This window comes from Miscanthus floridulus, chromosome 19, assembly GCF_019320115.1.
Source record: "Miscanthus floridulus cultivar M001 chromosome 19, ASM1932011v1, whole genome shotgun sequence".
In the NCBI taxonomy this organism is placed as follows: Eukaryota; Viridiplantae; Streptophyta; class Magnoliopsida; order Poales; family Poaceae; genus Miscanthus; species Miscanthus floridulus.
The window spans coordinates 69,297,737-69,325,205 of NC_089598.1; the positions used below are offsets into that span (position 1 = coordinate 69,297,737).

At 42.3% G+C, this 27,469-nt stretch overlaps 1 protein-coding gene across 2 annotated transcripts; it reads left to right on the forward strand.

Moving 5' to 3' along the window:
* Positions 1–3,075: 3,075 nt before the first annotated feature.
* On the forward strand, positions 3,076–27,242 carry LOC136529636 (alpha-glucan water dikinase, chloroplastic-like). Of its 2 annotated transcripts, none has more exons than XM_066522710.1 (33): positions 3,076–3,374; positions 3,469–3,779; positions 3,897–3,938; positions 4,023–4,132; positions 4,212–4,290; positions 4,362–4,453; positions 4,549–4,732; positions 4,835–5,068; positions 5,147–5,485; positions 5,562–5,669; positions 5,764–5,862; positions 5,942–6,076; positions 6,179–6,276; positions 6,356–6,490; positions 7,211–7,373; positions 7,499–7,588; positions 7,695–7,880; positions 20,668–20,730; positions 20,814–20,876; positions 20,956–21,015; positions 21,189–21,341; positions 21,460–21,543; positions 22,150–22,326; positions 22,404–22,510; positions 22,691–22,904; positions 22,991–23,094; positions 23,864–24,002; positions 24,130–24,255; positions 25,340–25,450; positions 25,548–25,646; positions 25,886–26,152; positions 26,686–26,801; positions 26,881–27,242. In XM_066522710.1, the coding sequence occupies exons 2-33, from the start codon at positions 3,555–3,557 to the stop codon at positions 27,083–27,085; spliced, it is 4,407 nt and encodes a 1,468-aa protein (XP_066378807.1). In that variant the 5' UTR covers positions 3,076–3,374; positions 3,469–3,554; the 3' UTR covers positions 27,086–27,242. The 2 variants fall into 2 exon arrangements, with proteins under 2 accessions (XP_066378807.1, XP_066378806.1); XM_066522709.1 differs by having other exon boundaries at positions 3,076–3,315.
* The last annotated feature ends 227 nt before the right edge of the window (positions 27,243–27,469 follow it).

Genomic DNA, 27,469 nt, shown 5'->3' on the forward strand with positions numbered 1-27,469 from the left:
CTTCATACAGCAAAATGAAAGGTTGCTAAGGTACTGGTTGGATCCAAGTAGATAATAGTTAGCTGCTATTAACTATCTATTGAGATCTAAACAGGTCTAGCTAATAGTTTAGCTAATTATTAGTTGAGTACAAAACTAACAACTGTTTTACTAGTTAAACCAAACTAGCTAATGTTAGTTGTGAGCTATTACTGTTAACAAATAATGGATCCAAATAGGTCCTAGATACTTCCTCTCGGAAATATTATGAATATTTGTATCTTCAAATAAGTTTATTATAAAAATATATTCTATACACAATTAATTGATAATTATTATATATCATAAATATTAGTATAATTTTGTATATATTTGATCAAACTCTAATAATTTGACTCTTTAATAAGTGAGATGTGCACTTATTTGGGACAACAGTTTCTTTGCAGAGTACTTTAGATTGTAGTGTCCAACTTCCGGAGAGAAGTGCCATCACTGATAGTGCTTCCACATTTCAAAGTTCAAACTGAATGCGTACATACAATTTTCTGAGTTTCATTATCCTACTAATTATGCATTTTAATTTTATGATGATACTACATTTCCTCTGCAATGTTAATAGGCCATTTGTGGCACACATGACACATGCATCACTTTTTGTTTAGAGTTTCAGCTCGGCAGCCCGTGCCGAGCAGCTGCTGCCACTGCCTTCCACCCGCACACGTCGACGCCCACCCACTATCCGGCCCGGCCCGGCCCGGCACGTGTGCTTGCATGAGCGCCACGCAAGCAGCTGTTTGCCGTCTGGCCCATATGTCAGGCACGTGGGTTGCGGTACACATGGAGACGTGAGCATGTTCGCTCGCTGAAAAACCATGTCTAAGAGCGTGTTTAGTTCAGGAAGTTGGAATTTTGGGCTACTGTAGTATTTTCGTTTTTATTTAGTAATTAGTGTTCAAATATGGATTAATTAGGCTTAAAATGTTCGTCTCGTAATTTTCTACCAAACTGTATAATTAGTTTTTTTTGTCTATATTTAATACTTTATGTACGAGCCGCAAACATTCGATGTGATAGGTACTGTAGCACTTTTTGAGATTTTAGGTGGAACTAAACACGCGCTAAGTACGATTGGCTGATTTGTGGAGAAAAATATTATTGGTTCCTTTAAATACGCGGTGTTCATCGGCCGGATCCCCAGCCGGGCCCGGCACTACGTGGTGCCTGCTGTAGGATCTCGTGTTGCTTTTGCTGTCCCAATGGCAGAGCAGATAGGTTTCCTTAGTCATTGGACGTTTCTTTTCGGCGCTTCTGGGCGTGTTGTCTGGGTGGACAACTCGGGCACGACGCAGCAAGTCAGGGTCTGTTTAGTTCAAAAAAAATTTTCACCCTAAAGTATCATATCGAATTTTACGGCACATATATAGAATACTAAATGTAGATGAAAAAAAATTAATTGCACAGTTAGATGAGAAATCACGAGATGAAACTTTCGAACCTAATTAATCCATAATTAAATACTAATTACAAAATACAAACGAAAATACTACAGTAGCCAAACCTAAAAAATTTTGGGAACTAAACACGCCCTCAGTAAAGATTCAACACAACCCAACGCTATCACACTCACACCCAATGGTCTCATGACTGTGCATTTGTTCCCTCCGCGCCAGGATCTATCCACGTGACATCTTTCTTTCGTGTTCTCCATCTCTATGCATTTGTTCATTTCCCTTGTTATACGTCAGTTATTTTATATACTCTCTTTGTCCCATTAAAATAACTTTTGAAATCATCTCAACTCAAATTTGATTAAATTTATAATCTATATAAAATAAATTAATATTTACGCCACTAAATAGACATACCATAAATATATATTTCATTATGCATCTAATGATGTTAATTTGGTGTCATCATAAATATTGATTTTTTCTCTATAAATTTGACTAACTGAAAATTTTGATTTAAGATGACTCTAGAAGTTGATTTATGGCTTGTTGTTTTATGCTTCTATCTGACTTCATGTCAGTCAAAAGACAGAAATTGAAACAAACAATTTGACTTTGAGTTAACTTTTGAAAAGCTAGAAAATTGACTTTTTGAGAATGAATTAAAATCTGAAAGGCACATTGAGAGCAGTTTTTCTATTATTGTGTTTTGAGAAGCTGAAAATTCATAACTAACTCAATAATAAAAAACCAATAGCCAAAGGCCAAAACAGGCTCTTATCTAGGGCCGGAGCCACGTAGGAAGTATAAATCTAGTAACGTTACATTTATATGCAAGCAAAGTCCTAGATAAGCTAAAATGACAATGACCAAGGGAGAAGCAAAACTTTGAGGTGTCAAAGCCTCGGCTTGGTAGGTTTAAGTAATAAGGACTTAAATGTGCAATTTTCGATGGCTATTGTGGAAGCTAAAATGGATAACTGTAGTATTTTTGATTGATATAAGAAGCACCAATGGATTTGCATGTGCGTATGTTGAAAGATTTGTTTAATTCTGTTGCCATATGCTTGTCCGAAACGGAGAGAAAATTAGGGGCATCTGAAAAATATCCGATTGGCATGTCTTTGCATTGATGTTGATGGTGCCACTTTTTTCAGTGCGCTGAAAATGGTAGAAAATTAGGGGCATCTGAAAAATATCTGATTGACACGTGTTCGGCTGTACAGCTGCTACCGGCTGGGCTGGCTGCTCTCCCTCATAAGTTACTGTAGCCGATAGGGCAGCCAGCCACAACAGTTGAGGCACTGTTTACTTTCTAAAAATTTTTGGCTCCTACAGTAAAAGAGCATGTTTGATATATGCATGGAGTACTAAATATAGACGAAAAAAACTGTGACGGATCTTTTAAGCCTAATTAGTCCATGAAAAGTCTTAAGTGCTACAGTACCCCATGTGCTAATGACCGATTAATTAATATCATTATATTCGTCTCGCAGTTTTCTAATGGTTTCTATAATTTGTTTTTTTATTAGTATCAAAAACTTTTCCCAACATTCATTCGACATATTGGATGTGACACTCCGAAATTTTGGGCTCTGAAACCTCCCGAGAGGACGCGAAATTGGCATTAATTTGGCACTCCCTTGCTGCCTCCGCGTCGCGTATTGTTGCGTCCACCCACGCCGCTCTGTGCGCACTCTTCGGGAACGGGACAGAGGAGAGAGAAGCGAGCAACGAGACGCTGCGCTGACGCCCGCCCCGCCCGCGCCCATTCCTCCGCAGCCCCCGCTTCGCCTCTCGCCTCCTTCCCAATCCTCTTCTTCTCTCTTCGCTCTCTCGGAGCCATGCACCCATCCTGCTAAGTGCTAATATAGCATATATTGCATCGGTGAGTGCGCGATGGCTTCATCTTGCTGATTGTGTTCCTGGCCTCTTGATACTCCGTCCGTGCGTGCGCTGGCTTGATCTTGGCTGCATTCCATTTCCACTCGTTCGCTTCCTTGCGATAATATCTGCTTCGTCTTTTTTTTGTTATGCGTAGGAAGCGAGTGAGCAAGCCGAGCAACAGCGGCTGAGATTCGCTGCAACGTCGATATCAAAAGTGTCCGAGCGGTTGAGATTCGTGCCATGACCGGATTCGGTGCCGCGGCCTCCGCAGCGGCGGCGGAGCGGTGCGCGCTCGCGATCCGCGCACGGCCCGCGGCCTCCTCGCCAGCGAAGCGGCAGCAGCAGTTGGCGTCCCTCCGACGCAGCGGCGGGGGCCAGCGCCGCCCCACCACGTTCGCTGCCTCCCGCCGCGGCCCCGTCGTGCCCCGCGCCGTCGCCACGTCCGCGGACCGCGCGTCCCCCGACGTAAGCACCTCTTGTCTGCTCTATGTTTCGCCGTTGGGCCATCACCAGCTAATGCGCTACCACTGTTTGGCAATTTGCCTGCTTCATTTTCCCTTCTTTCCGTTGCTCTTATCGCAGCTTGTCGGAAAGTTCACACTGGATTCCAACTCCGAGCTCCAGGTGCGACCGCGGGGTTCCAGGTTCATTCACCATTTGCTACGAATTTTATCTCTATAACACTATTGGTGCATTGTGTGGGAACAGGTTGCAGTGAACCCAGCGCCGCAGGGTTTGGTGTCAGTGATCGGCCTGGAGGTGACCAACACAAGCGGTTCCCTGATTCTGCATTGGGGAGTCCTTCGCCCGGACAAGAGGTGAGAGGCACTGCTTCTCTTGCCACTTCTGATATACTTTCTTTTAGATTGAATTTGATATAGAGCTCCTTGGCTGTAGAGATTGGATCCTCCCGTCCAGACAACCTGATGGAACGACAGTGTACAAGAACAGGGCTCTTAGGACGCCTTTTGTAAAGGTCAGTCATCTTGCATCAAGGATCTTTGTGCTACCACGGAACAGTAGTTGCTAATGTCCATAACTGTGCAGTCAGGTGATAATTCTACTCTGAGAATTGAGATAGATGATCCTGCGGTTCAAGCTATTGAGTTCCTCATCTTTGACGAGACACAGAACAAATGGTAATGCTGCTGTTTGGATTACTGTGTATCACTGCTTGAATGCTTGTTTATTTGAATGCACAAGATATCAACCATCTGAACTCTACTTTGGACAGGTTTAAAAACAATGGCAAGAATTTTCAGATTCAGCTCCAGTCGATCCGCCATCAGGGTAATGGTGCATCTGGTGCCTCCTCTTCTGCTACTTCTACCTTGGTGCCAGAGGATCTTGTGCAGATCCAAGCTTACCTTCGGTGGGAAAGAAAGGGAAAGCAGTCATACACACCAGAGCAAGAAAAGGCAAGCTTTTAGTACTAAACATTCCATCGTCCATCTGGAAGGAACTTAATGCACTAAGTTATTAGTTAACTAAAAATAGGTAGCTGTTGCATTTTTCTCCAGGAGGAGTATGAAGCTGCACGAGCTGAGTTAATAGAGGAATTAAGTAGAGGTGTTTCTTTAGAGAAGCTTCGAGCTAAATTGACAAAAGCACCTGAAGCACCTGCGTCAGATGAAAGTAAATCTCCTGCATCTCGAATGCCCGTTGATAAACTTCCAGAGGACCTTGTACAGGTGCAGGCTTATATAAGGTGGGAGAAAGCGGGCAAGCCAAATTATCCTCCTGAGAAGCAACTGGTAATACATTGATTCAACAGCGTAAAATAGCTTGTTGGCTTAACGCTTCATGGAGGTTCTTATTTCACAATTTGCCAGGTAGAATTTGAGGAAGCAAGGAAGGAACTGCAGGCTGAGGTGAACAAGGGAATCTCTATTGATCAGTTGAGGCAGAAAATTTTGAAAGGAAACATTGAGAGTAAAGTTTCCAAGCAGCTGAAGAACAAGAAGTACTTCTCTGTAGAAAGGATTCAGCGCAAAAAGAGAGATATCATGCAACTTCTCAGTAAACATAAGCACACAGTTATTGAAGAGAAAGTAGAGGTTGCACCAAAACAACCAACGGTTCTTGATCTCTTCACCAAGTCTTTACATGAGAAGGATGGCTGTGAAGTTCTAAGCAGAAAGCTCTTCAAGTTCGGTGATAAAGAGATACTGGTTAGGATCCTTGACAGCTTGTTTGCATTTCCCGCCCTTGGTTCCACCAAGCTAATTAAGCTTCTCTCTTCTTAAGGCAATTTCCACCAAGGTTCAAAATAAAACAGAAGTTCACTTGGCAACAAACCATATGGAGCCTCTTATTCTTCACTGGTCTTTGGCAAAAAAGGCTGGAGAATGGACGGTAAAACTCCAAAATCTTTTCCATTTCTTAAAGCTGCAAGCAGCTGTATTAAACACTGTTATCAGTGCCAATGCGGTGTTATTTAACTGTGCAGGCACCTGCTTCAAATATATTGCCATCTGGTTCCAAATTGCTAGACAAGGCATGTGAAACTGAATTTACTAAATCTGAATTGGATGGTTTGCATTACCAGGTGGAACTAACACCGTCGACTTGTTATAATTCCCTCTTTATATTAGCCGTCTTGCCATCTCAAGGTTCTTATTGTCCAGGTTGTTGAGATAGAGCTTGATGATGGAGGATACAAAGGAATGCCATTTGTTCTTCGGTCTGGTGAAACATGGATACAAAATAATGGTTCTGATTTTTTCCTAGATTTCAGCACCCGTGATGCCAGAAATATTAAGGCAATTGCTTCTGTCCACTTTACCTTGCAAACTTCATACTGCTTCTTCTGCTTCGACTGTTTTACAGTCTCTTACTTGTAAAACTCTCCAATTTGTTCTTAGTTAAAGGACAATGGCGATGCTGGTAAAGGCACTGCTAAGGTGTTGCTGGAGAGAATAGCAGATCTGGAGGAAGATGCCCAGCGATCTCTTATGCACAGGTCAGGCACTAAAATATCCATAACCATATGACTGCCTTTTACATGGAAAGTTCTCCTAAACTACTTCTTTCTTCGACAGATTCAATATTGCAGCAGATCTAGCTGACCAAGCCAGAGATGCTGGACTGTTGGGTATTGTTGGACTTTTTGTTTGGATTAGATTCATGGCTACCAGGCAACTAACATGGAATAAGAACTATAATGTGAAGCCACGGTATATACCTGTTTTTTATTATTTACTTCAGTAACCTTTTACTCTTTGTTTAAAAAGAATCAGAAATTGCCCTTTTCTTTTGACATGCGAACCTAATTTGACTGTTACAACAACAACAACAACAAAGCCTTTAAGTCCCAAACAAGTTGGGGTAGGCTAGAGTTGAAACCCAGCAGAAGCACTCAAGGTTCAGGCACGTGAATAGCTGTCTTCCAAGCACTCCTATCTAAGGCTAAGTTTTTGGGTATATTCCATCGTTTCAAGTCTCCTTTTATTGCCTCTACCCAAGTCAACTTCGGTCTTCCTCTGCCTCTTTTCACGTTACTATCCTGGCTTAGGATTCCACTACGCACCGGTGCCTCTGGAGGTCTCCGTTGGACATGTCCAAACCATCTCAAACGGTGTTGGACAAGCTTTTCTTCAATTGATGCTACCCCTAATCTATCACGTATATCATCGTTCCGAACTCGATCCCTTCTTGTATGACCGCAAATCCAACGCAACATACGTATTTCCGCGACACTTATCTGTTGAACATGTCGTCTTTTCGTAGGCCAACATTCTGCACCATACAACATAGCAGGTCTAATTTGACTGTTGGTCACCATAAATGACAAAACAGAATACAATTAATAGTTGTAGAATATTGTATGGATACAAACAAAAACATAACTCATTTGCATATTGGACGGCATCTCATAATGTTCAATAACCATGCAGTGAGATTAGCAAAGCACAAGATAGGTTTACAGATGATCTTGAGAATATGTACAAAACTTATCCTCAGTACAGAGAGATACTAAGAATGATAATGGCTGCTGTTGGTCGTGGAGGTGAAGGTGATGTTGGTCAACGCATTCGTGATGAGATATTAGTAATACAGGTAAAACTGATGGTCCTTGGTGAATGTATAGTTATTTTCGTTCATTGCTTTGCTGAATTAAGCAGTTGGTAGTGCTCATCCAAAACATAGACATTGTTAACAATAAAATGCTTGGTGTGTTACAGAGAAATAATGACTGCAAAGGTGGAATGATGGAAGAATGGCACCAGAAATTGCACAACAATACAAGCCCAGATGATGTAGTGATATGCCAGGTATTGGATGCTTAGAATTCTTTTTTTGAGCGAGGATGCTTAGAATTCTTAATACTGCAAACATTTAGGCTTTGAGATTTTGATGGTTTCGTCTCTCCTTGGGCAGGCATTAATTGATTATATCAAGAGTGACTTTGATATAAGCGTTTACTGGGACACCTTGAACAAAAATGGCATAACCAAAGAGCGTCTCTTGAGCTATGATCGTGCTATTCATTCAGAACCAAATTTTAGAAGTGAACAGAAGGAGGGTTTACTCCGTGACCTGGGAAGTTACATGAGAAGCCTAAAGGTATGTGACACAGTTATTCGTTTTTTAAAAAAACTATATGGTTTCCTCATTTTTAGATTTCTCTGCTTGATGATATTATTGGAAAAAAACATCCCATCTCATATGTCATTATATCTAAAGAAATTTCCAGGGGCTAACTTTTGTGTTCTTTGCTGAGGCATACTCATTCAATTGCATAGCTGGCCAAGTTAACATAGACATGTGATGTTTATTTCTTGGAATCTTATTTTTTTTTTCCGAAAACGCAGGAGAACTGCGCTTCATTATATTAAGAAGAAAAAAAAGGGGGAGAGACCCCAGTTACAACACACACCACACCACTCCAAATGGAATCTTAATTTCATTTATATCATTGTGATCCTACTTCTACAGCCAGTGCAACAAGAAGCCTACCTCAGCTAGCCACGCCGAGTAGGTCAACCAGTTAGCTGCTTTCTATTTTGCTTGATGATTAAGTTAGTGAAGGGATCAGGGAGATTGCGCTCGGTCGAGCACCACCTGGGGCCCAGCGTCCTCGCGACCATCTCCGGCACGGCGTCTGCCCTCTGCAGCCCCGGTGTCCCTGCGACCATCTCCGGCACGGCGTCCGCCCTTTGAAGCCCCGGTGTCCCTGCGACCGTCGCTGCTGTCCTACATCGCCACTCGTCACTTTGGCCGGCGACGAGCACCACCAGGACACTAGAGGGAACATGGGCATGGACACAAACTACCGCTAGATCCCCGGCTACATCCTTCCCGCCTTCAGTGCCGACGCGGATGGAGCCGCGCTCGTGTTGGCCGCCGCCCGCCCACGCGCAGCCTGGCTAGCGCTTGTCCGACCCGCCGGCCCGCGTGCAGCCTCGCTCGCGCTCGCCGGCGCCGCCGGCCAGCACGCTGTCTCGCTCGCGCTACTCGTGCGCACAACCGGCGCTCTCGCCCTCCCGATCCGCTCTAGCAGCCGCCCCCTCCCCCCGCAGTGTGCCAACAACCTCGCCTCGCCTCTCCCCCATAGCTGTTGATCCCTGGCTGCATCCGGCGCATCTCTGGGGAGGGCCGGGAGGCACCTCTCCGGCTAGGTCGCATCTGATGGCTCGGCAACCTCCGGGCGCTCTCATCGAACTCGAGCAGGACCCTGCTCTTGCAGAGCTGGTCAGAGAGTGGGACTTCTCCCTAGGTAAGCGCTTCGAAGCTGAGGTCGTGCACAAGTTTTCCTCCTCGTTGCATCATCCTTCTTCCTCGCCGGATGGCTCTTTCTTCCTGCTCGTGGTCTTCAGAAGGTTTCTTTTTCGTCTCACTGAAGATTCAGGTGCTTTGGCTTTGCACTGCTGTCTGAGAGGCGCTCCCGCTGGTTTTCATGTCACTTACCAAAGTGATCGCCACTTCCGTTTCTCCGTCGCCTCCAAGCATGTTGGTCTGCTAATTCGATCTCTCAGAAGAATCACAACTGCTCATTTTGATGCCTATTTCCACTTGTGGCGAGACAGAGGTGATAATTGGGAACTTGAGAAGAAGCGTTGGGACAAAGAAGAGAAAGCTAGTTGGACAACGGTGCTTAGTCCAAAAAATAAGCACAAATTGACTTCTGAGAATGTTTCTTTCTGTAGTAAGCTCGTTCAAGATTCCCCAGCTCGTAAATATCGTCCTACTGAGATTGGCCCGGTCATTAAGATTGGCAAGTTCTTCTGTCCTATCACTACTTCTAGCAGTGATTCGGTTTTCTCCACAGCTGCCTCTGGTCTTGGAAGGGATCCTGAGCACAAGCCATCCCTCAAAATCTCTCAGGCGTCTTCAGGTGTTCTTGGTGTTCACAATGTCTATGGTGAGCTTGATGTTGATATTGTTCAAAGTGTTCCTAATCAAGCTGCTAGCATTTATCAGGCCGGCAACATTGAGCAGGCTGCCAACCTTCAGCCGGCTGAAATGATTAATGATGGGTCTTATCCCCAAGCCAGCAAGAAGCCATCCCAGGAATTAATTGAGCTACCTCCTAATCGAGGTGACCTTCTCAGCTCCACTCTCAATCATCTTCATCGTGTCTGCTTCAGATGTTTGGGTGCTGATCACTTCATCAAAGACTGTACGAGTGCCTTTAGATGCCTGTATTGCTATAATTATGGCCATCGAGCCAAGTATTGTGTCAAACGGCATCTGGACCTTCGGCATAAATGGGCTCCAAAGAAAAAATCCCTCGCTGCAAACAAGGAGATTGAGTGGGCGCTTAACCCCAATGCTCCTAATGACCCTTTAGTACTCAATACAGTCCAAGGCTCCCTCACTGCATCTCTCAACTGCATCCTTCACCTCCTTTTAATCCTGTTCCTGAAGGTGAATTTGCAGGTTTGCCGTCGGTGACTGCTGACTCTCAACACTTCCATATGGGGGAAGGACAAAGCAGTGAAATCATTGTTGGAGATCAGCCTGTTGAGGAACAGAACGTCATTCCTGAAATTGGCCACCACAAAATTAGTTCTCAGGGCAACAACTTACAAATGGTGTGTGCTTCCCCAGCTGTTGTGTCTACCAGGGTTCAGAGAGAGGACATCACCAATTTGCTGCTTGAAGGTTTTAGGCAGATGATGAGCAATCAGATTAACACCCAAGGTTCAAGGCTCCTGGGCAGCTTGACTATTCCTGGCTCCATCATACACATTGACTTAGCTGCTCTGGGCATTACCTCGCTTGATATCAATATGTCCATTCTTGGTTAGGCCAACACTTTTGGAGTAGGACCTATCAACAATAACACCCCTGATATGAGGAAAGATAGGCGGCAGATCATAGCATCCTTCACCAGAACTCCTCCAATCACAAAAGTGTACCACAGAAAGAAGCTCAAAGGAAGGACTGAGAAGGAAAAGGATCAAGTGCAACAGAAAAGAACTCCTATTTTCTCTGAACCAGCGGACAATTACACGATAATTGATGACCGTCTTGATGTACAGGAAAACACTGGCAAGAAAACTAAGAAAGGAAGGTGCAACACTCCTGTTTCAGTCAAGAACCTCAGAAGAAGCAGTCGACTGAACACTGCTCTTGATGGCCACAAACCCGAACAAGCATCCTCCTCAAAGGGCCCCACCACCAGAAGCAAGACTAAGGGCAAGAGAGTTGCTTCACAATCTTCTCTCATGGATAAGATTTTACTTCCTCATACATGCCCTGGCGTCGACTTTCCTGGCTTATCTGACTTAAAGAAATGTGCTGAAATGGGTTGTGCTTACCCTGAAATTCCTGTTGTTGAAATTCAGAAGGTGGCAATCGAGAAGTGCCGAATCGATCCTTCGGAGGTGACGGCAGAGCTACTCACTGCATCAAGAATAGAGCTTGAAACCAATGAAGAGAGGAGTAGCCAAGAGAACATGCCACTAGTTATCAATAGATAGTGCCCCCAAAGACTTCTATTTCGACAGGGAATGTCCTGTGTTAAGCTGCTATAAAAAGTCTGTCCTGAACCTGTTTTGGATGTGTCTGTTGTTTAGTTGGTGCAATACTTCTAGTCGTTGGACTTGCAATCTTCTTTGTCATTATCCTGGTAGTCCACAGACTTACTCGTGTTGGATTCGTGTCAGCTCTTATGCAGATTCAGATTTGGCTTATTTTGGCTGGGTTCAATATGGTTATCCTAATAACGCCTCCCTTTTTTGGTGTTATGGCTACTCTTTGAATGGTGGTTTTCTTGCTTTAATATGGTTCTGTCATGATACTATGGTAGCCTGCCTATGGTTGGGGTACCTTCGGTCACGCCACTTCAATTTCCATGGATTATAACAACCAAGGCAGCCATCAGAGTAGAAACTGGAACATTTTGAACTGGAACATACGTGGACTGAATTCAGACGACAAATGTAATGCGATCAAAGCAAAAATAGAGGAAAATGCATGTTCAGTTTATTGTATCCAAGAAACGAAAAGAGACAATTTCGATCATAGCTTCATCAAAAAGCTAGCTCCTAAACGGTTCAACAAATTTGAATACTCTCCCTCAGAAGGAGCCTCAGGGGGCATCCTCATGGGCTGGAACAGTTCTATCTTCACAGGAGAAGTAATTCATAACAAGTTTGCAGTCACGGTTAGATTCAGCTTTGTCCACAATGGTGTAATTTGGCTTCTCACTACAGTATATGGACCATGCCAAGGCCAAGCCAGAGATGATTTTGTACATTGGTTGAATAATCTGCAAATCGACGAGACGGAAAATTGGATGATTGTTGGTGATTTCAACTTTTACAGAAGCCTATCTGACAGAAACAAGGATGGGGGCAACATGCAAGACATCATGGTTTTCAATGAAGTAATCAGCAATTTGGGTCTTTTGGAAATACCATTAAAGGGAAGAAATTATACTTGGAGCAACATGCAAAGTGTGCCTCTTCTAGAACAAATTGACTGGGTTTTCACCTCCTCGAACTGGATATCCACTTATCCCAACACTTTAATGCTACCAATGGCAAGGCCAACTTCTGACCACACACCATGCAAAATTCAGATTGGTACCTCAATACCAATATCAGAAGTTTTCAGATTTGAAAACTTCTGGGTTGAGCACCCTGTCTTCTTAGAGCTGGTTCAATCAACATGGAACATCAATGTTAGAGCAACTAATAGTGCTATCAGGATTTCTGCCAAATTTAAGCTTGTGCGAGACGCCGACAACAACAACAACAACAAAGCCTTTAAGTCCCAAACAAGTTGGGGTAGGCTAGAGTTGAAACCCAGCAGAAGCAATCAAGGTTCAGGCACGTGAATAGCTGTCTTCCAAGCACTCCTATCTAAGGCTAAGTCTTTAGGTATATTTCATCCTTTCAAGTCTCCTTTTATTGCCTCTACCCAAGACAACTTCGGTCTTTCTCTGCCTCTCTTCACGTTATTATCCTGGTTTAGGATTCCACTACGCACCGGTGCCTCTGGAGGTCTCCGTTGGACATGTCCAAACCATCTCAACCGGTGTTGGACAAGCTTTTCTTCAATTGGTGCTACCCCTAATCTATCACGTATATCATCGTTCCGAACTCGATCCCTTCTTGTATGACCGCAAATCCAATGCAACATACGCATTTCCTCGACAATTATCTGTTGAACATGTCGTCTTTTCGTAGGCCAACATTCTGCACCATACAACATAGCAGGTCTAATCGATGTCCTATAAAACTTGTCTTTTAGCTTCTGTGGTACCCTTTTGTCACATATGACACCAGATGCTTGCCGCCACTTCATCCACCCTGCTTTGATTCTATGGCTAACATCTTCATCAATATCCTCGTCTCTCTGTAGCATTGATCCTAAATATCGAAATGTATTCTTTCTAGGCACTACTTGACCTTCCAAACTAATATCTTCCTCCTCCCGAGTAGTAGTGCCGAAGTCACATCTCATATACTCAGTTTTAGTTCTACTGAGTCTAAAACCTTTGGACTCCAAAGTCTCCCGCCATAACTCTAGTTTTTGATTCACTTCTGTCCGGCTTTTATCAACTAGCACTACATCTGACCTCATCCATAGACAAACAAAATAAGGGCTCAAAGCTGACTCTTGATGTAGTCCTAACCTAATCCGGAAGTCATCCGTGTCTCCATCCCTTGTTCGAACTCTAGTCACAACATTGTTGTACATGTTCTTAATGAGCCCGACATACTTCGTTGGGACTTTATGTTTGTCCAAAGTCCACCACATAACATTCCTTGGTATTTTATCATAAGCCTTCTCCAAGTCAATAAAAACCATGTGTAGGTCATTCTTCTTCTCCCTATACTGCTCCATAACTTGTCTTATTAAGAAAATGGCTTCCATGGTTGACTTTCCGGGCATGAAACCAAATTGGTTCATAGAGACCCGCATTATTGCTCTCAAGCGATGCTCGATAACTCTCTCCCATAGCTTCATAGTATGGCTCATCAACTTAATTCCCTGGTAATTAGTACAACTTTGAATATCCCCTTTATTCTTTTAGATCGTTACCAATATATTTCTCCACTCGTCAGGCATCTTGTTCGATCGTAAAATATGGTTAAACAGTTTGGTTAGCCATACTATAGCTATGTGAAAGGTCCTAATGGCTAGAGGGGGGGTGAATAGCCTAATAAAAATTTCTACAACAACACTTAACCAAATGGTTAGACAATTATGAGGCGAAACGAGTGTTGCGCTAGCCTACTCAAAAATGCAAGCCACCTACCACAATTCTAGTTTAGATAGTGTCAATTCACACAAGAGCAATGACACTACCCTATGTTAGTGTGCTTTCAAAGGCTAACTAAAGAGCCACACCAACCAAGCATGCAAGCTCTCACAACTAGCTACACTAAAGAGCTTGTCAACTAATTTGCGGTAAAGTAAAGAGAGTGATCAAGAGGGTTATACCGCCGTGTAGATGAATGAACCAATCAATCACGAAGATGAATAACAATGATGACCAATCACCTCGGAATCAATGATGAACACAATGATTTTTTACCGAGGTTCACTTGCTTGCCGGCAAGGTAGTCCTCGTTGTGGCGATTCACTCACTTGGAGGTTCACGCGCTAATTGGCTTCACACGCCAAACCCTCAATAGGGTGCCGCACAACCAACACAAGATGAGGATCACACAAGCCACGAGCAATCCACTAGAGTACCTTTTGGCGCTCCGCCGGGGAAAGGTCAAGAACCCCTCACAATCACCACGATCGGAGCCGGAGACAATCACCACCTCCGCTCGACGATCCTCGCTGCTCCAAGCCGTCTAGGTGGCGGCAACCACCAAGAGTAACAAGCGAAATCCGCAGCGAAACACGATCACTAAGTGCCTCTAGATGCAATCACTCAAGCAATGCACTTGGATCACTCCCAATCTCACTATGATGATGAGTCAATGATGTAGATGAGTGGGAGTCCTTTAGCTAGGCTCACAAGGTTGCTATGTCAATGAAAATGTGTAAGAGTTAGCCCTTGAGCCGGCCATGGGGCTATAAATAGAGCCCCCATCAAATAGAGCCGTTATACCCCTTCATTGGGCAAAACGCGCTCTGACCGGACGCTCCGGTCATACTGACCGGACGCTGGCCCTCAGCGTCCGGTCGCCCGATGGACGCCACGCGTCACCAGCTTCAAACGCTGTTCGTCAGATTTCAACGGCTGCGAAGCTGACCGGACGCTCCGGTAAAACTGACCGGACGCTGAAGCCCCAGCGTCCGGTCGTTTCCAGTAAGCTCCCCGAGGCATGTTTTTTCGACCGGACGCGTCTGGTCCACCTTGACCGGACGCAGCCAGCGTCCGGTGCTCAACCCTAGCCAACTGTGTCGTCTGACAGCTCGATCGGACGCAGCCTTTCAGCGTCCGGTCGCTGAGTGACCCAGTGTCCGGTCAGTAGACCGACGCCAGCATCATTTCGATCAACTCCATTTCAACTCTAACTTCTTCACCCTTGCTCAAGTGTGCCAACCCCCAAGAATTTTGCATCCGGCGCAATAGAAAATAGACATTTCATTTTTCCGAAAGCGTCGAATCCATCTCAACCCTACAAACACCTTGTGCACATGTGGTAGCATATTTACACAAATATTATCAAGGGTGTTAGCATTCCACTAGATCCTAAATGCATATGCAATGAGTTAGAGCATCTAGTGACACTTTGATAACCGCATTCCGATACGAGTTTCACCCCTCTTAATAGTACGGCTATCAAACCTAAATGTGATCACACTCTCTAAGTGTCTTGATCACCAAAACAAAATAGCTCCTACAAGTTATACCTTTGCCTTGAGCTTTTTGTTTTTCTCTTTCTTCTCTTCAAGTGTAAGCTCTTGATCATCTCCATGCTATCACCATTGTCATGTTATGATCTTCATTTGCTTCTCTACTTGAAGTTTGCTACCTATCTCATGATCACTTGATGAACTAGGTTAGCACTTAGGGTTTCATCAATTCACCAAAACCAAACTAGAGCTTTCACTATGTCCCCAAAGCATCTCTACACCTCGATTGGGATACCATCCGGTCCCATCGCCTTACCTCCTTTCATCCTTTTCAACGCCTCTCTGACCTCAGATTCTTGGATTCTCCGCACAAAACGCCTATTGGTGTCATCAAAAGAGTCATCTAACTAAAAGGTTGTGTTTATATTCTCACCATTGAACAATTTGTCAAAATACTCTTGCCATCGATGTCGGATCTCATCCTCCTTCACCAAGAGATGCTCACTTTCATCCTTAATGCACTTAACTTGGTTGAAGTCCCTTGTCTTTCTTTCTCGAACCCTAGCAATCCTATAAATGTCCTTCTCTCCTTCCTTCGTACTCAAATGTTGGTAAAGATCCTCGTACGCTCTACCCTTTGCCACACTTACAGCTCGCTTTGCAGTCTTCTTTGCCACCTTATACTTCTCTATGTTGTCCACACTCCTGTCATGGTACAAGCGTCTATAGCATTCTTTCTTCTTCTTAATAGCCCTTTGGACTTCCTCATTCCACCACTAAGTATCTCTAGCCTCGCCTCCACTTCCTTTGGTTACTCCACACATCCCTGCGAGAAGCTCTAAAAAAATGAAGAGCCTATCCAATCTTAATGGCACAATTAAAGACTGCAGCTTCATTCTAGAAATCTTGGACACCTTGGAAGAACAAAGGCCCTTGTGCATTCAGGAACGCAACTTCAGGATCATCCTAAAGCAGCACATACTCAGACTCTTGAAATATAGAAAGGAATACTGGAAAAAGAGGTACACCATTAGATGGACTAAATTTGGGGATGAAAGCACAAGTTTCTTTTATGCTGCTGCCACAGAAAGGTATAGGTTGAACACCATCACAAGCTTAGTAGCAGAGGACGGAAGGGATGTTTTCGACCATCATGAAAAGGCTGCCATCCTTCTTGAGGAGTATAAGGGCAGAATGGGCAGCACATCAAAACCCACCATGCAATACAATCTGGACCAGGCTAGTGCAGGAAAACAATAACATGGATCACATATCTACACCACTCAACACAAGACATTGACAGCGGCGGATCCAGGAAAAATTTTAGGGGGAGCTGAACAACACATACCTCCGACTGCTGCTCGATCTTAAGTCTCAGCCCCACCTACACTATAGAATTTTGTCTAAAAATTCATGGGGGCTCCAGGGGGGTTCTACTGCTCCGGTATGGGTAGGGGGGCTCGAGCCCCCCTCCCCACCGTTGGATCCGCCCCTGGACATTGACAACGTAGTTAAGCAAATGCCTGCTGACAAATCCCCTGGACCTAATGGATTCAATGGTTTTTTCATCAAAAGTTGCTGGCATATAATAAAAGAAGACTTTTATACTCTATGCTTTGATTTTTTTAATGGTGATCTGGACCTTCAGGCCATAAACAACTCCTTCATTACATTAGTCCCCAAGGTCAGCAACCCCACAGGAGTAAATGATTTCAGGCCAATTTCTTTGCTGAATTGTGTGCTAAAAATAATCACTAAATTGATAGCAGATAAGGTGCAATCAGTTATCCTCTCTCTGATACATACAAACCAGTATGGTTTTATTAAATCTAGAACAATTCAAGATTGCTTGGCCTGGACGTACGAGTATACTTATCAGTGCCAACATTCAAGAAAAGAGATTGTTGTTCTAAAATTGGACTTCACCAAGGCATTCGATACTGTGGAGCATAACACCATTTTGGAGATGATGAAACACGGGATTTGATGACAAATGGAGACAATGGACACAAAGGATCCTAGGCTCGGGTTCCTCTTCTATTCTCCTTAATGGGGTACCTGGCAAACAATTCCAGTGCAAGCGTGGAGTAAGGCAAGGAGACCCTCTTTCTCCACTGCTTTTTGTCATGGCTGCCGACCTACTGCAATGTGTAGTTAATAAAGCACATAATCAAGGTTTGTTTGAACTGCCCATACCTTCTCATGAGGGAGCTGACTACCCAGTAATCCAGTATGCAGATGACACAATTTTGATCATGAAGGCTTCACAGAGAGAACTATTCACTTTGAAAGGGTTACTTGAGTCTTTCTCCCAGTCCACCGGGCTAAGAGTCAATTATGGAAAGTCCTGCCTTGTCCCCCTAAACATGACGAATGAAAAGGCCCAAATGCTTGCAGGTGTTTTTGGCTGTAAAATTCAGTCCCTTCCTTTTACCTATTTGGGGCTGCCAATGGGTACCACAAAGCCAAGAGTTGAGCACTATGCACCACTCATGAATAGAACAGAAAGAAGGCTCACAGCAACATCTAATTTTCTTACACATGCAGGGAGGCTTCAATTAGTAAACTCTGTACTGTCATCCCTCCCCACGTATGCTATGTGCTCACTACAAGTTCCAGCTGCAATCTTGGAATACATCGATAGGGCAAGAAGGCACTGCTTGTGGAGAGGTTCTGACACTAATGCTAAAATGAAACCTTTAGTAGCATGGAAAAAGTGTTGTAAGCCAAAGAAGAAAGGAGGTCTTGGGATTATCAACCTTAAAAGTCAAAACTCAGCCCTGCTTCTCAAACATCTTGATAAATTCTATAATCAGAAAGATGTTCCTTGGGTTAAACTTGTTTGGAGCTCTTACTACTCAAATGGGCAAATACCACATGCTTCAACTGATAAAGGCTCCTTTTGGTGGAGAGACATACTGAAGCTTTGTGACTTATTTAGAGGTATTTCAAGCTGTACAGTTGGAAATGGCTCCACTGTTCTTTTTTGGTCTGATGTCTGGAACAACTTGCTCCAGGATAAATTTCCCAGATTATATTCATATGCAAAAAACAAAAAAATCTCAGTTGCAAAATTTCTTACAAGTAACACGCTGGATTCTCAATTCCACCTACCTCTATCTGAACAAGCTTATCAGGAATACTTAGGCTCCAGGAACTCATACAAAACATTCAAGTACAGGAAGATTCAAAGGACTCTTGGCATTACATGTGGGGAAATAGCACATACTCTTCTAAGTTTTACAATTTCCCATACAAGCATGTGTCCCCTCCTGCTCCATTCCTATAGATTTGGCAGTCCAAATGTTGCAACAAGCTTAGGGTGTTCACCTGGTTGTTGCTGATGGACAGACTCAATACCAGAAATATTCTCAAGAGGAAGAAGCGCAAGCTTGAAGGAAACAACTATAATTGTGTCTTGTGCAATCACAATGTCGAAGAAACAACTCTCCATCTCTTCTTCACATGCCCTTTTAGTCTGGCTTGTTGGCAGCACCTTGGTGTTCAGTGGAACCTTGCTATGGATTTCTTCCATATGCTGTTGCATGCGAAGGAGGGGTTCTCAAACCCTTTTTTCATGGAAGTTTTTATCATCAGTGCTTGGCAAATTTGGAAGCAAAGAAACAACTTCATTTTTAGTAGAGGCCAACCATCCTTCCTTGCTTGGAAAACAGGTTTCATTGATGAAGCTCGCCTACAAGTTCACAGGATCTCTGAAAACAAGCGCTCTCCCTTCCTTTCTTGGATAGATTTGTGTACATAGTTTGGTCCAGCCTGCCTCAGGCTACCTGTTTCCTTCTTTGCTGCTGTTTTTTGTTCTGTCTCTTTTGTACAGTTGGTTCTTTTTGGTTTAATAAATTACTAACAGTGGGGGCTTCCCCTGCTGTTGTTCTTTCAAAAAAAAAAAGTGAAGGGATCAGATAAGGATTGTTAGGGGTTTGTTCCAGTTTGGTTTATTAGGATATTAGTTAGTGCTACCCTTGCTCTATAAAAGGGGATTTGCTTTTCTTGAATAAAGAAAGTAGAATTAAATCGAGTCCTTCTCCCTCTTCGATTTCTACCGTGCCGTTGCAGCCATGCTGATGTGATCTAGGGCCACATCCTCTGGTCGATCATACCTATGGCCTAAGTTCTAATTAACTCTACGACAGCCAAGCTAGTGAGAATATATATGATGCCGTTCCCAATTATGCTAATGCAAGATTTTCTTATGGCTTGCCATTCGAAATAAATGCTGGACAGCAGATAGATCAGCACAAAGAGGCCTCTCTCATCCAGGACAAGTGTGTGCTATGTGACCAAGATGAAGAATCAGTCCAGCACATCCTCTCCACTTGTGTATTTGCTTGACAGTTCTGGTACAAACTGTTAGAACTCCTTGGTCTTGAAAGAGTTACACCCCGATTCAATGAATTGAGATTTGCGGATTGGTGGAGGAAGACAAGTCGGAAGATAGAAAAGACAAGGAAAAATTGGTTTAACAGTGTTCTGATTTTGGGTGCTTGGACACTTTGGATTCAGAGTAACAAATGTGTTTTTGATGGTGCCTCTCCTTCTCAGAGATGCTCAATAATACTTTGAGGAAGAGATGAGGATGTGGAGTATGACTGGAGCACGAAAGCTCCAAGAGTCGGTCGGTCTTCCCTAGTAATAGGCGATTTGTCTTCCGTTCTTTTGTTGCAACCTGCCTTTGACATCCTGTTGGGTCAAGGGGTGGTTGGTATATACACATGACTTCTTTTTGGGTCAAGGGTGGTGTGTGTTTCTTTTGTTGGGCTGTTTTTTCCTCTCTATAATATATAAAGATGCGCAGTTCTCCTGCACGTTCGAGAAAAAAAATTACTGTTTGCCTAGTGGAGTGTCTGGATCGTCTATATGACATTTAGATCCTAATTGAGACCCAAGTCTGGCGTCTAGGAATTATGGATGTGCAATTAGAACTTAGATTCTGATTAGTTAAGATTAATCACTAGTCGTGAAGTGGTTGTTTATCTAGAGTGTAGATAAGACTAGTCACGTTGTACCTTTTTTTGTGACAAAAAAGAATATATGCATTTACTCATCTTTTCTGTGATTGAATGTTCTTTCCCTGACATAATGTTTGACTAGTGCTATTCTGTTTTTCTCATTCTGTTAGGCTGTGCATTCTGGTGCTGATCTTGAATCTGCTATAGCAACTTGTATGGGATACAAATCAGAGGTATCATCCTCATCCCTGTTTGTTCTGCTACAATGCTTTATATACCTGTGCACATGTCTAATGAACTAACGTTTTCGATACAGGGTGAAGGTTTCATGGTTGGTGTTCAGATCAATCCAGTGAAGGGGTTGCCATCTGGATTTCCTGTAAAAATCCCTCAACTTCTTTTCTCAAAAGATGTACTTTCATAGTTTCTTACATTTGTGACATTTACTGCCTGTATAGGAGTTGCTCGAATTTGTGCTTGACCATGTTGAGGATAAATCAGCGGAACTACTTCTTGAGGTCAGTGATAATAGATCCAAGTTCATGATTTCTAATAAAACAAAGAGCAGATGCTAGGATTCATTATCTCAATTCAAACAACTAGATCTCCATAACTGACTGAATTCTTTAGTCCACCCATTTTTGTGGTTGCTTTGTGGATCAGTTATTGATAACAAATTGTTAACTTATAGGGGCTATTGGAAGCTCGAGTTGAACTGCGCCCTTTGCTTCTTGGTTCGCCTGAACGCATGAAAGATCTTATATTTTTGGACATTGCTCTTGATTCTACCTTCAGGACAGCAATTGAAAGGTCATACGAGGAGCTCAATGATGCAGCCCCAGAGGTTGGTCACACAAATATTGCTATAGAAGACATTATTAAATGCACCTTTTCCCGCATCGCATGTTGCTTTTAGCTTATCCAAATGCATTATCTCATGATGCCCATTTTTCTCAATCCAGAAAATAATGTACTTCATCAGTCTTGTCCTTGAAAATCTTGCGTTTTCAATTGACGACAATGAAGACATCCTGTATTGCTTAAAGGTACACTTCGACTCTTTATCATCCAGAAATACAGAGATTTTTATAGTGGAGTTTACATTATTTTGTAAATTGATAATCAATTGTTTATGTAGATCAGACAGCCTCTGCAAATTTCATTTTTCTTGTTTCTTTACCATGTGCCTTTCTTAAAAATGTTTTGTCCAAAATCTCTAGAAAAATATTCATATCATGCCAAAATTTGCTAACGAAAACATGCATACAGAGAACTATTAAGTAACACCATACTGCTGTTGAAATTCTTACTTTGATCACTGCAAGAGGGTAAATGTTATTTGCCTCAGCATGGTCACTAACAATTAGTGTATGAACTCTGCCCTATATATTTTGATACTACATTTTAGTGACAGCTATTAATTTTGCAGTATTATGAATTTACATTTCATTTTTTGTGTGCCTTCAGCATTTTTTTGTTATTCGACACATTAAACACATGGATGGTCAAAGTTTCAACTGTTTGAATCACATGGATACAGAAGTGACACTTGTTTTACGATGGCATTTGTGCTATCTGGAAACAATTGTTTGTTTGAACTTATTTGTGATGCTTAACAATGGTGATGTTGTCTAAATGTTTTTTTCCTGAAGGGATGGAACCAAGCCTTGGAAATGGCTAAGAAAAAAGACGACCGATGGGCTCTCTACGCTAAAGCATTTCTTGACAGAATCAGACTTGCCCTTGCGAGCAAGGGAGAACAGTACCATAGTATGATGCAGCCCTCAGCTGAATATCTTGGCTCGTTACTCAGCATAGACCAATGGGCAGTGAGTACTTGATAGAAACCAAACCTAATGTTCCATTTGTTCATCAAGAAATTAATAGTAAATATCACTTTTTTCAGGTCAGTATCTTCACAGAAGAAACTATACGCGGTGGATCAGCTGCTACTCTGTCTGCTCTTCTGAACCGATTTGATCCTGTTCTAAGGAACGTTGCTAATCTTGGAAGGTAAAAATGTAAAATCTGTGACTGCTGTTGAACTTCTTTTACATTGTCTCACCGGTAAATGAACGCATAATTCTAAAAGTGGTACTAGTGACCCTCTCCACAATTTTATGTGAACCACAGAAATTAAATCTGATAGTATATTCTATTACTCTGCACCTGACATCTGGCTCCTGATAACAGTTGGCAGGTTATAAGCCCGGTTGAAGTATCAGGTTATGTGGTTGTGGTTGATGAGTTACTTGCTGTCCAGAACAAATCTTATGATAAACCAACCATCCTTGTGGCAAAGAGTGTCAAGGGAGAGGAAGAAATACCAGATGGAGTAATTGGTGTAATTACACCTGATATGCCAGATGTTCTGTCCCATGTGTCAGTCCGAGCAAGGAATAGCAAGGTTTATTTTCACAGTTATGTTGCAAGATTTCTCTGATTTTTTTTTTCTTGTATCGATGTTGACATACCAGCTTTTTCCTAATGAAGGTACTGTTTGCGACATGTTTTGACCACACCACTCTGTCTGAACTTGAAGGATATGATCAGAAACTGCTTTCCTTCAAGCCTACTTCTGCAGATATAACCTATAGGTACTTGAGGTTATTTGAACTTCATGTCTAATGAAGCTAGGTTATAAAGGCTAATAACTAATTCTTTTTTTAAATATTTCCTTCCATCAACTTAGTTCATTCATTTGGTAACTTAGATGCATATATATTGATATTTTGAAAGACAATTTTGTCTTGTTTTTCCTAAAATATGCAGTGTATCTTTGCATTAACAAAGGAAATTGAAAAGGCACCACACAAACACACTACCACAAAAACAACACACTTGCAACACCTACACTAACTAGGTTCAGGGATTCCAAATTGCAACACTGAATAAAAATAAAGAAAACAATGAAAGCAATTTTTGTGTTGTTATTAATGGCCTGGTGCAAGCAGTAGAGTCTTACCGCCTGTGACCGGAAGGTCCCGGGTTCGAGTCGCGGTCTCCTCGCATTGCACAGGCGAGGGTAAGGCTTGCCACTGACACCCTTCCCTAGACCCCGCACAGAGCGGGAGCTCTCTGCACTGGGTATGCCCTTTTTTATTAATGACATACAGGATATGTCTGTATGGTTAATATAATCTTCTTCTGTGTAAAGGACAAGTGTCTATATACCTGTCTAATTATCACCGTGTGTTTGAGAAAAAAAACCTTCATTCTTTACACAATTTATATGGTCAAGCTACACTTGATGGCACACCATCAACTTGAACAATATCTGACTGAGTAGTCCCATGTTACCAACATTTCACAGCCAATCTGGAATTATCTGTTAGATGCTCACATCTCATATCTTGTATTCAATAGGGAGATCACAGAGAGTGAACTTCAGCAATCAAGTTCTCCAAATGCAGAAGTTGGCCATGCAGTACCATCTATTTCATTGGCCAAGAAGAAATTTCTTGGAAAATATGCAATATCAGCCGAAGAATTCTCTGAGGAAATGGTACATAATATAAACTTTTGCATAAGGAGTTTTTTCATTCATAAGAAAAACTTGATGAAACCAGCTGTTACTATGCTGGTTTTCTTTTCTTTTGGCCTTGTGCTTACGCTCACATTTCTATTTTCAGGTTGGGGCCAAGTCTCGGAATATAGCATACCTCAAAGGAAAAGTACCTTCATGGGTCGGTGTCCCAACATCAGTTGCGATACCATTTGGCACTTTTGAGAAGGTTTTGTCAGATGGTCTTAATAAGGTCAGTTGGTGGTTCTTTTTTGACATTATATACTTGAACAATAGCGCTATATATTTGTTGGAGAAGTCTGTTTCTTCTACATGTTTGAAATACACTATTGGGAAGATATCAATGTGCACTTCAATGCCCACCAATTTCTAAGGGGCCATTTTGGTATTCATAACACCAATGCATTTTTTCCGAGCCTGATCTGTAAGTAGCATCTTCAGTAGTATGTATTTCATAGCTTATATTCTCATTCTACCATGAACTCTAATTTGCTAAACTATATATACGCTTGAAATAAGTTATGATCTACCTAATATTATCTTTGATGGTAAATGACCCTACCATGCTCATTGGAAGGTGTCTTTAGACAGGAAACGGAATTGGCCATATCAAAGCAAATGATAACAAGAAGCCTCTTCTTAGGGATTTGTTGTGCAGTTTGAACTAGTGTCCCCTCCCCTTTTTTTCTTTTGGATCCATTGTCCTTGTTCTGTCTTTTTCTTGTTTCTTTCTTTTTGTTTTTCTATGGTTTCCTTACAACAACAACAACAACAATAACAACAACAACAACAACAACAAAGCCTTTAAGCCCCAAACAAGTTGGGGTAGGCTAGAGTTAAAACCCAGCAGAAGCAATCAAGGTTCAGGCACGTGAATAGCTGTCTTCCAAGCACTCCTATCTAAGGTTAAGTCTTTGGGTATATTCCATCCTTTCAAGTCTCCTTTTGTTGCCTCTACCTAAGACAACTTCAGTCTTCCTCTGCCTCTCTTCACATTACTATCCTGGCTTAGGATTCCACTATGCACCGGTGCCTCTAGAGGTCTCCGTTGGACATGTCCAAACCATCTCAACCGGTGTTGGACAAGCTTTTCTTCAATTGGTGCTACCCCTAATCTATCACGTATATCATCGTTCTGAACTCGATCCCTTCTTGTATGACCGCAAATCCAACGCAACATACACATTTCCGCGACACTTATCTGTTGAACATGTCGTTTTCTATGGTTTCCTTATAAATAAAAAATATCAGTAGGGGACCCTCTGCTGTTTCGTAAAAAACGATCTGCCTTATATTCAATTGTTCTTTTATGGCAGGAAGTAGCACAAAGCATAGAGAAGCTTAAGATCAGGCTTGCTCAAGAAGATTTTAGTGCTCTTGGTGAAATAAGAAAAGCCGTTCTTAATCTTACTGCTCCTCTGCAATTGGTAAGATATCTCTATATGCTTATATTTGTTGCAGTTAAGACTTAATTATGACATTAATCTTTTTATTATTTCATGTATGCCTTATTTTGTGTTTCAGGTTAATGAGCTGAGGGAGAGGATGCTAGGCTCTGGAATGCCCTGGCCTGGTGATGAAGGCGACAAGCGTTGGGAGCAAGCATGGATGGCTATTAAAAAGGTACCCTCATCTACAATTAATACTAGTAATTGATAAAAAAGTTTCGGCATATCCTTGTAGGTCATTTGCTTAGGAACACCAGGAACTTTTAAGTTGTACCTCTTTGCCTTTATTCGTGGGGTCATTTGATCCCACAGATTGTAGATAGATCGATTACAAATAAGCAACATGCATGGAAAACTGAATGTAAGAAAATATTTTCCACGTATGATCATTGGATATCTCAATTTCCTTTTTAGGTTTGGGCATCAAAATGGAACGAAAGAGCATATTTTAGCACGCGCAAGGTGAAACTCGATCATGAATACCTTTCGATGGCTGTTCTCGTGCAAGAAATTGTGAATGCAGATTATGCTTTTGTCATTCATACTACAAACCCATCGTCTGGAGATTCTTCTGAGATATATGCTGAAGTGGTGAAAGGGCTTGGAGAGACCCTCGTGGGAGCCTATCCTGGTCGTGCTATGAGCTTTGTTTGCAAAAAAGATGAACTTGACTCTCCCAAGGTTAGTTCTTAGGAAATTGTCTTATGCTAGGCTAATATCATGCAATCTGCTTCAGTTGGGAAGTTGATAAATTTATTATATTGGTTCTCGAAAATTTCAACCCAAACACAAAGTATGCTATAAGAAATCCTGCCTCCCCCCCTGCCTTCTAATGTATCACTTATCAAAATTTATCGAAATTTTCTTATAAAGTAGGCTGCATATGAATGTTAAGGGTATTAGTGTAATCTCATAGACTAGGGAGATCACACTATACCCTTGACTATTATACCTTAACACCCTCTCTCAAATGCAACATGAATGTAATAGCGTTGCATTTGGAGAGTTGGTGCTATGCACTAAAAAAGAGACTAGGGAGATTACACTAATACCCTTAACAGTGAACATACTTTATACATAGGTAAACTGGTAAATAAATGTAGATTAATTGGGGAAATTTTCATGGTCAATAGGTCCCCCAACCAGATTGCAAAATTGCTGCTAAGGATAGCGTTAACCTGGTTTGCCAGATCTAATCTGTAGCCCATTTGTAGTTACTTGGTTACCCGAGCAAGCCAATTGGTCTCTTCATAAGGCGATCGATCATCTTCCGTTCTGACTCCAACGGCGAGGATCTGGAAGGTTATGCTGGAGCAGGATTATACGATAGGTTAGGGAAATCCCTTTCTTGAATATATGTTAAGGTGCTTATTGGCTTGGAATGACAGATAAATTGTTTGTTTCTTCAGTGTACCGATGGATGTGGAGGATGAAGTTGTACTTGATTACACAACTGACGCTCTTATAGTAGACCGTGGATTCCGAAATTCAATCCTCTCAAGCATCGCACGGGCTGGCCATGCCATTGAGGAGCTATATGGTTCTCCTCAGGACGTCGAGGGAGTAGTGAAGGATGGAAAAATCTATGTAGTCCAGACAAGACCACAGATGTAGTATGTATGTATTAGCTAGCTCAATAAGCACTGTTGTACGCTTGTATGGTTGGGACATATGGGTGTTATGGCATGTATAGTTGTATGTCTAGATGTACAACACGTGTAAACTCTGATATATATATGCTGAAACAAGCACTCCTGTACTGTGGTTTGTAGATTTCATTGTGACCAATAAGTGTACTTCTATGACTAGGAGTGTTTGAAAATGAACATGTTGACTTACTGGGCAATATAAAATTCACATATTTACTTGTGCAAATATTTTCTAAACATTTGTAAAATGTAACTAGCTTCTCACGAGTTATACCGTTTAGAGCAGTGTGCTCGGGGATCTCCCCTTGCCGGTCCGTGTTCTTATCATCTCCCCCTGTGGTCGAGTTTT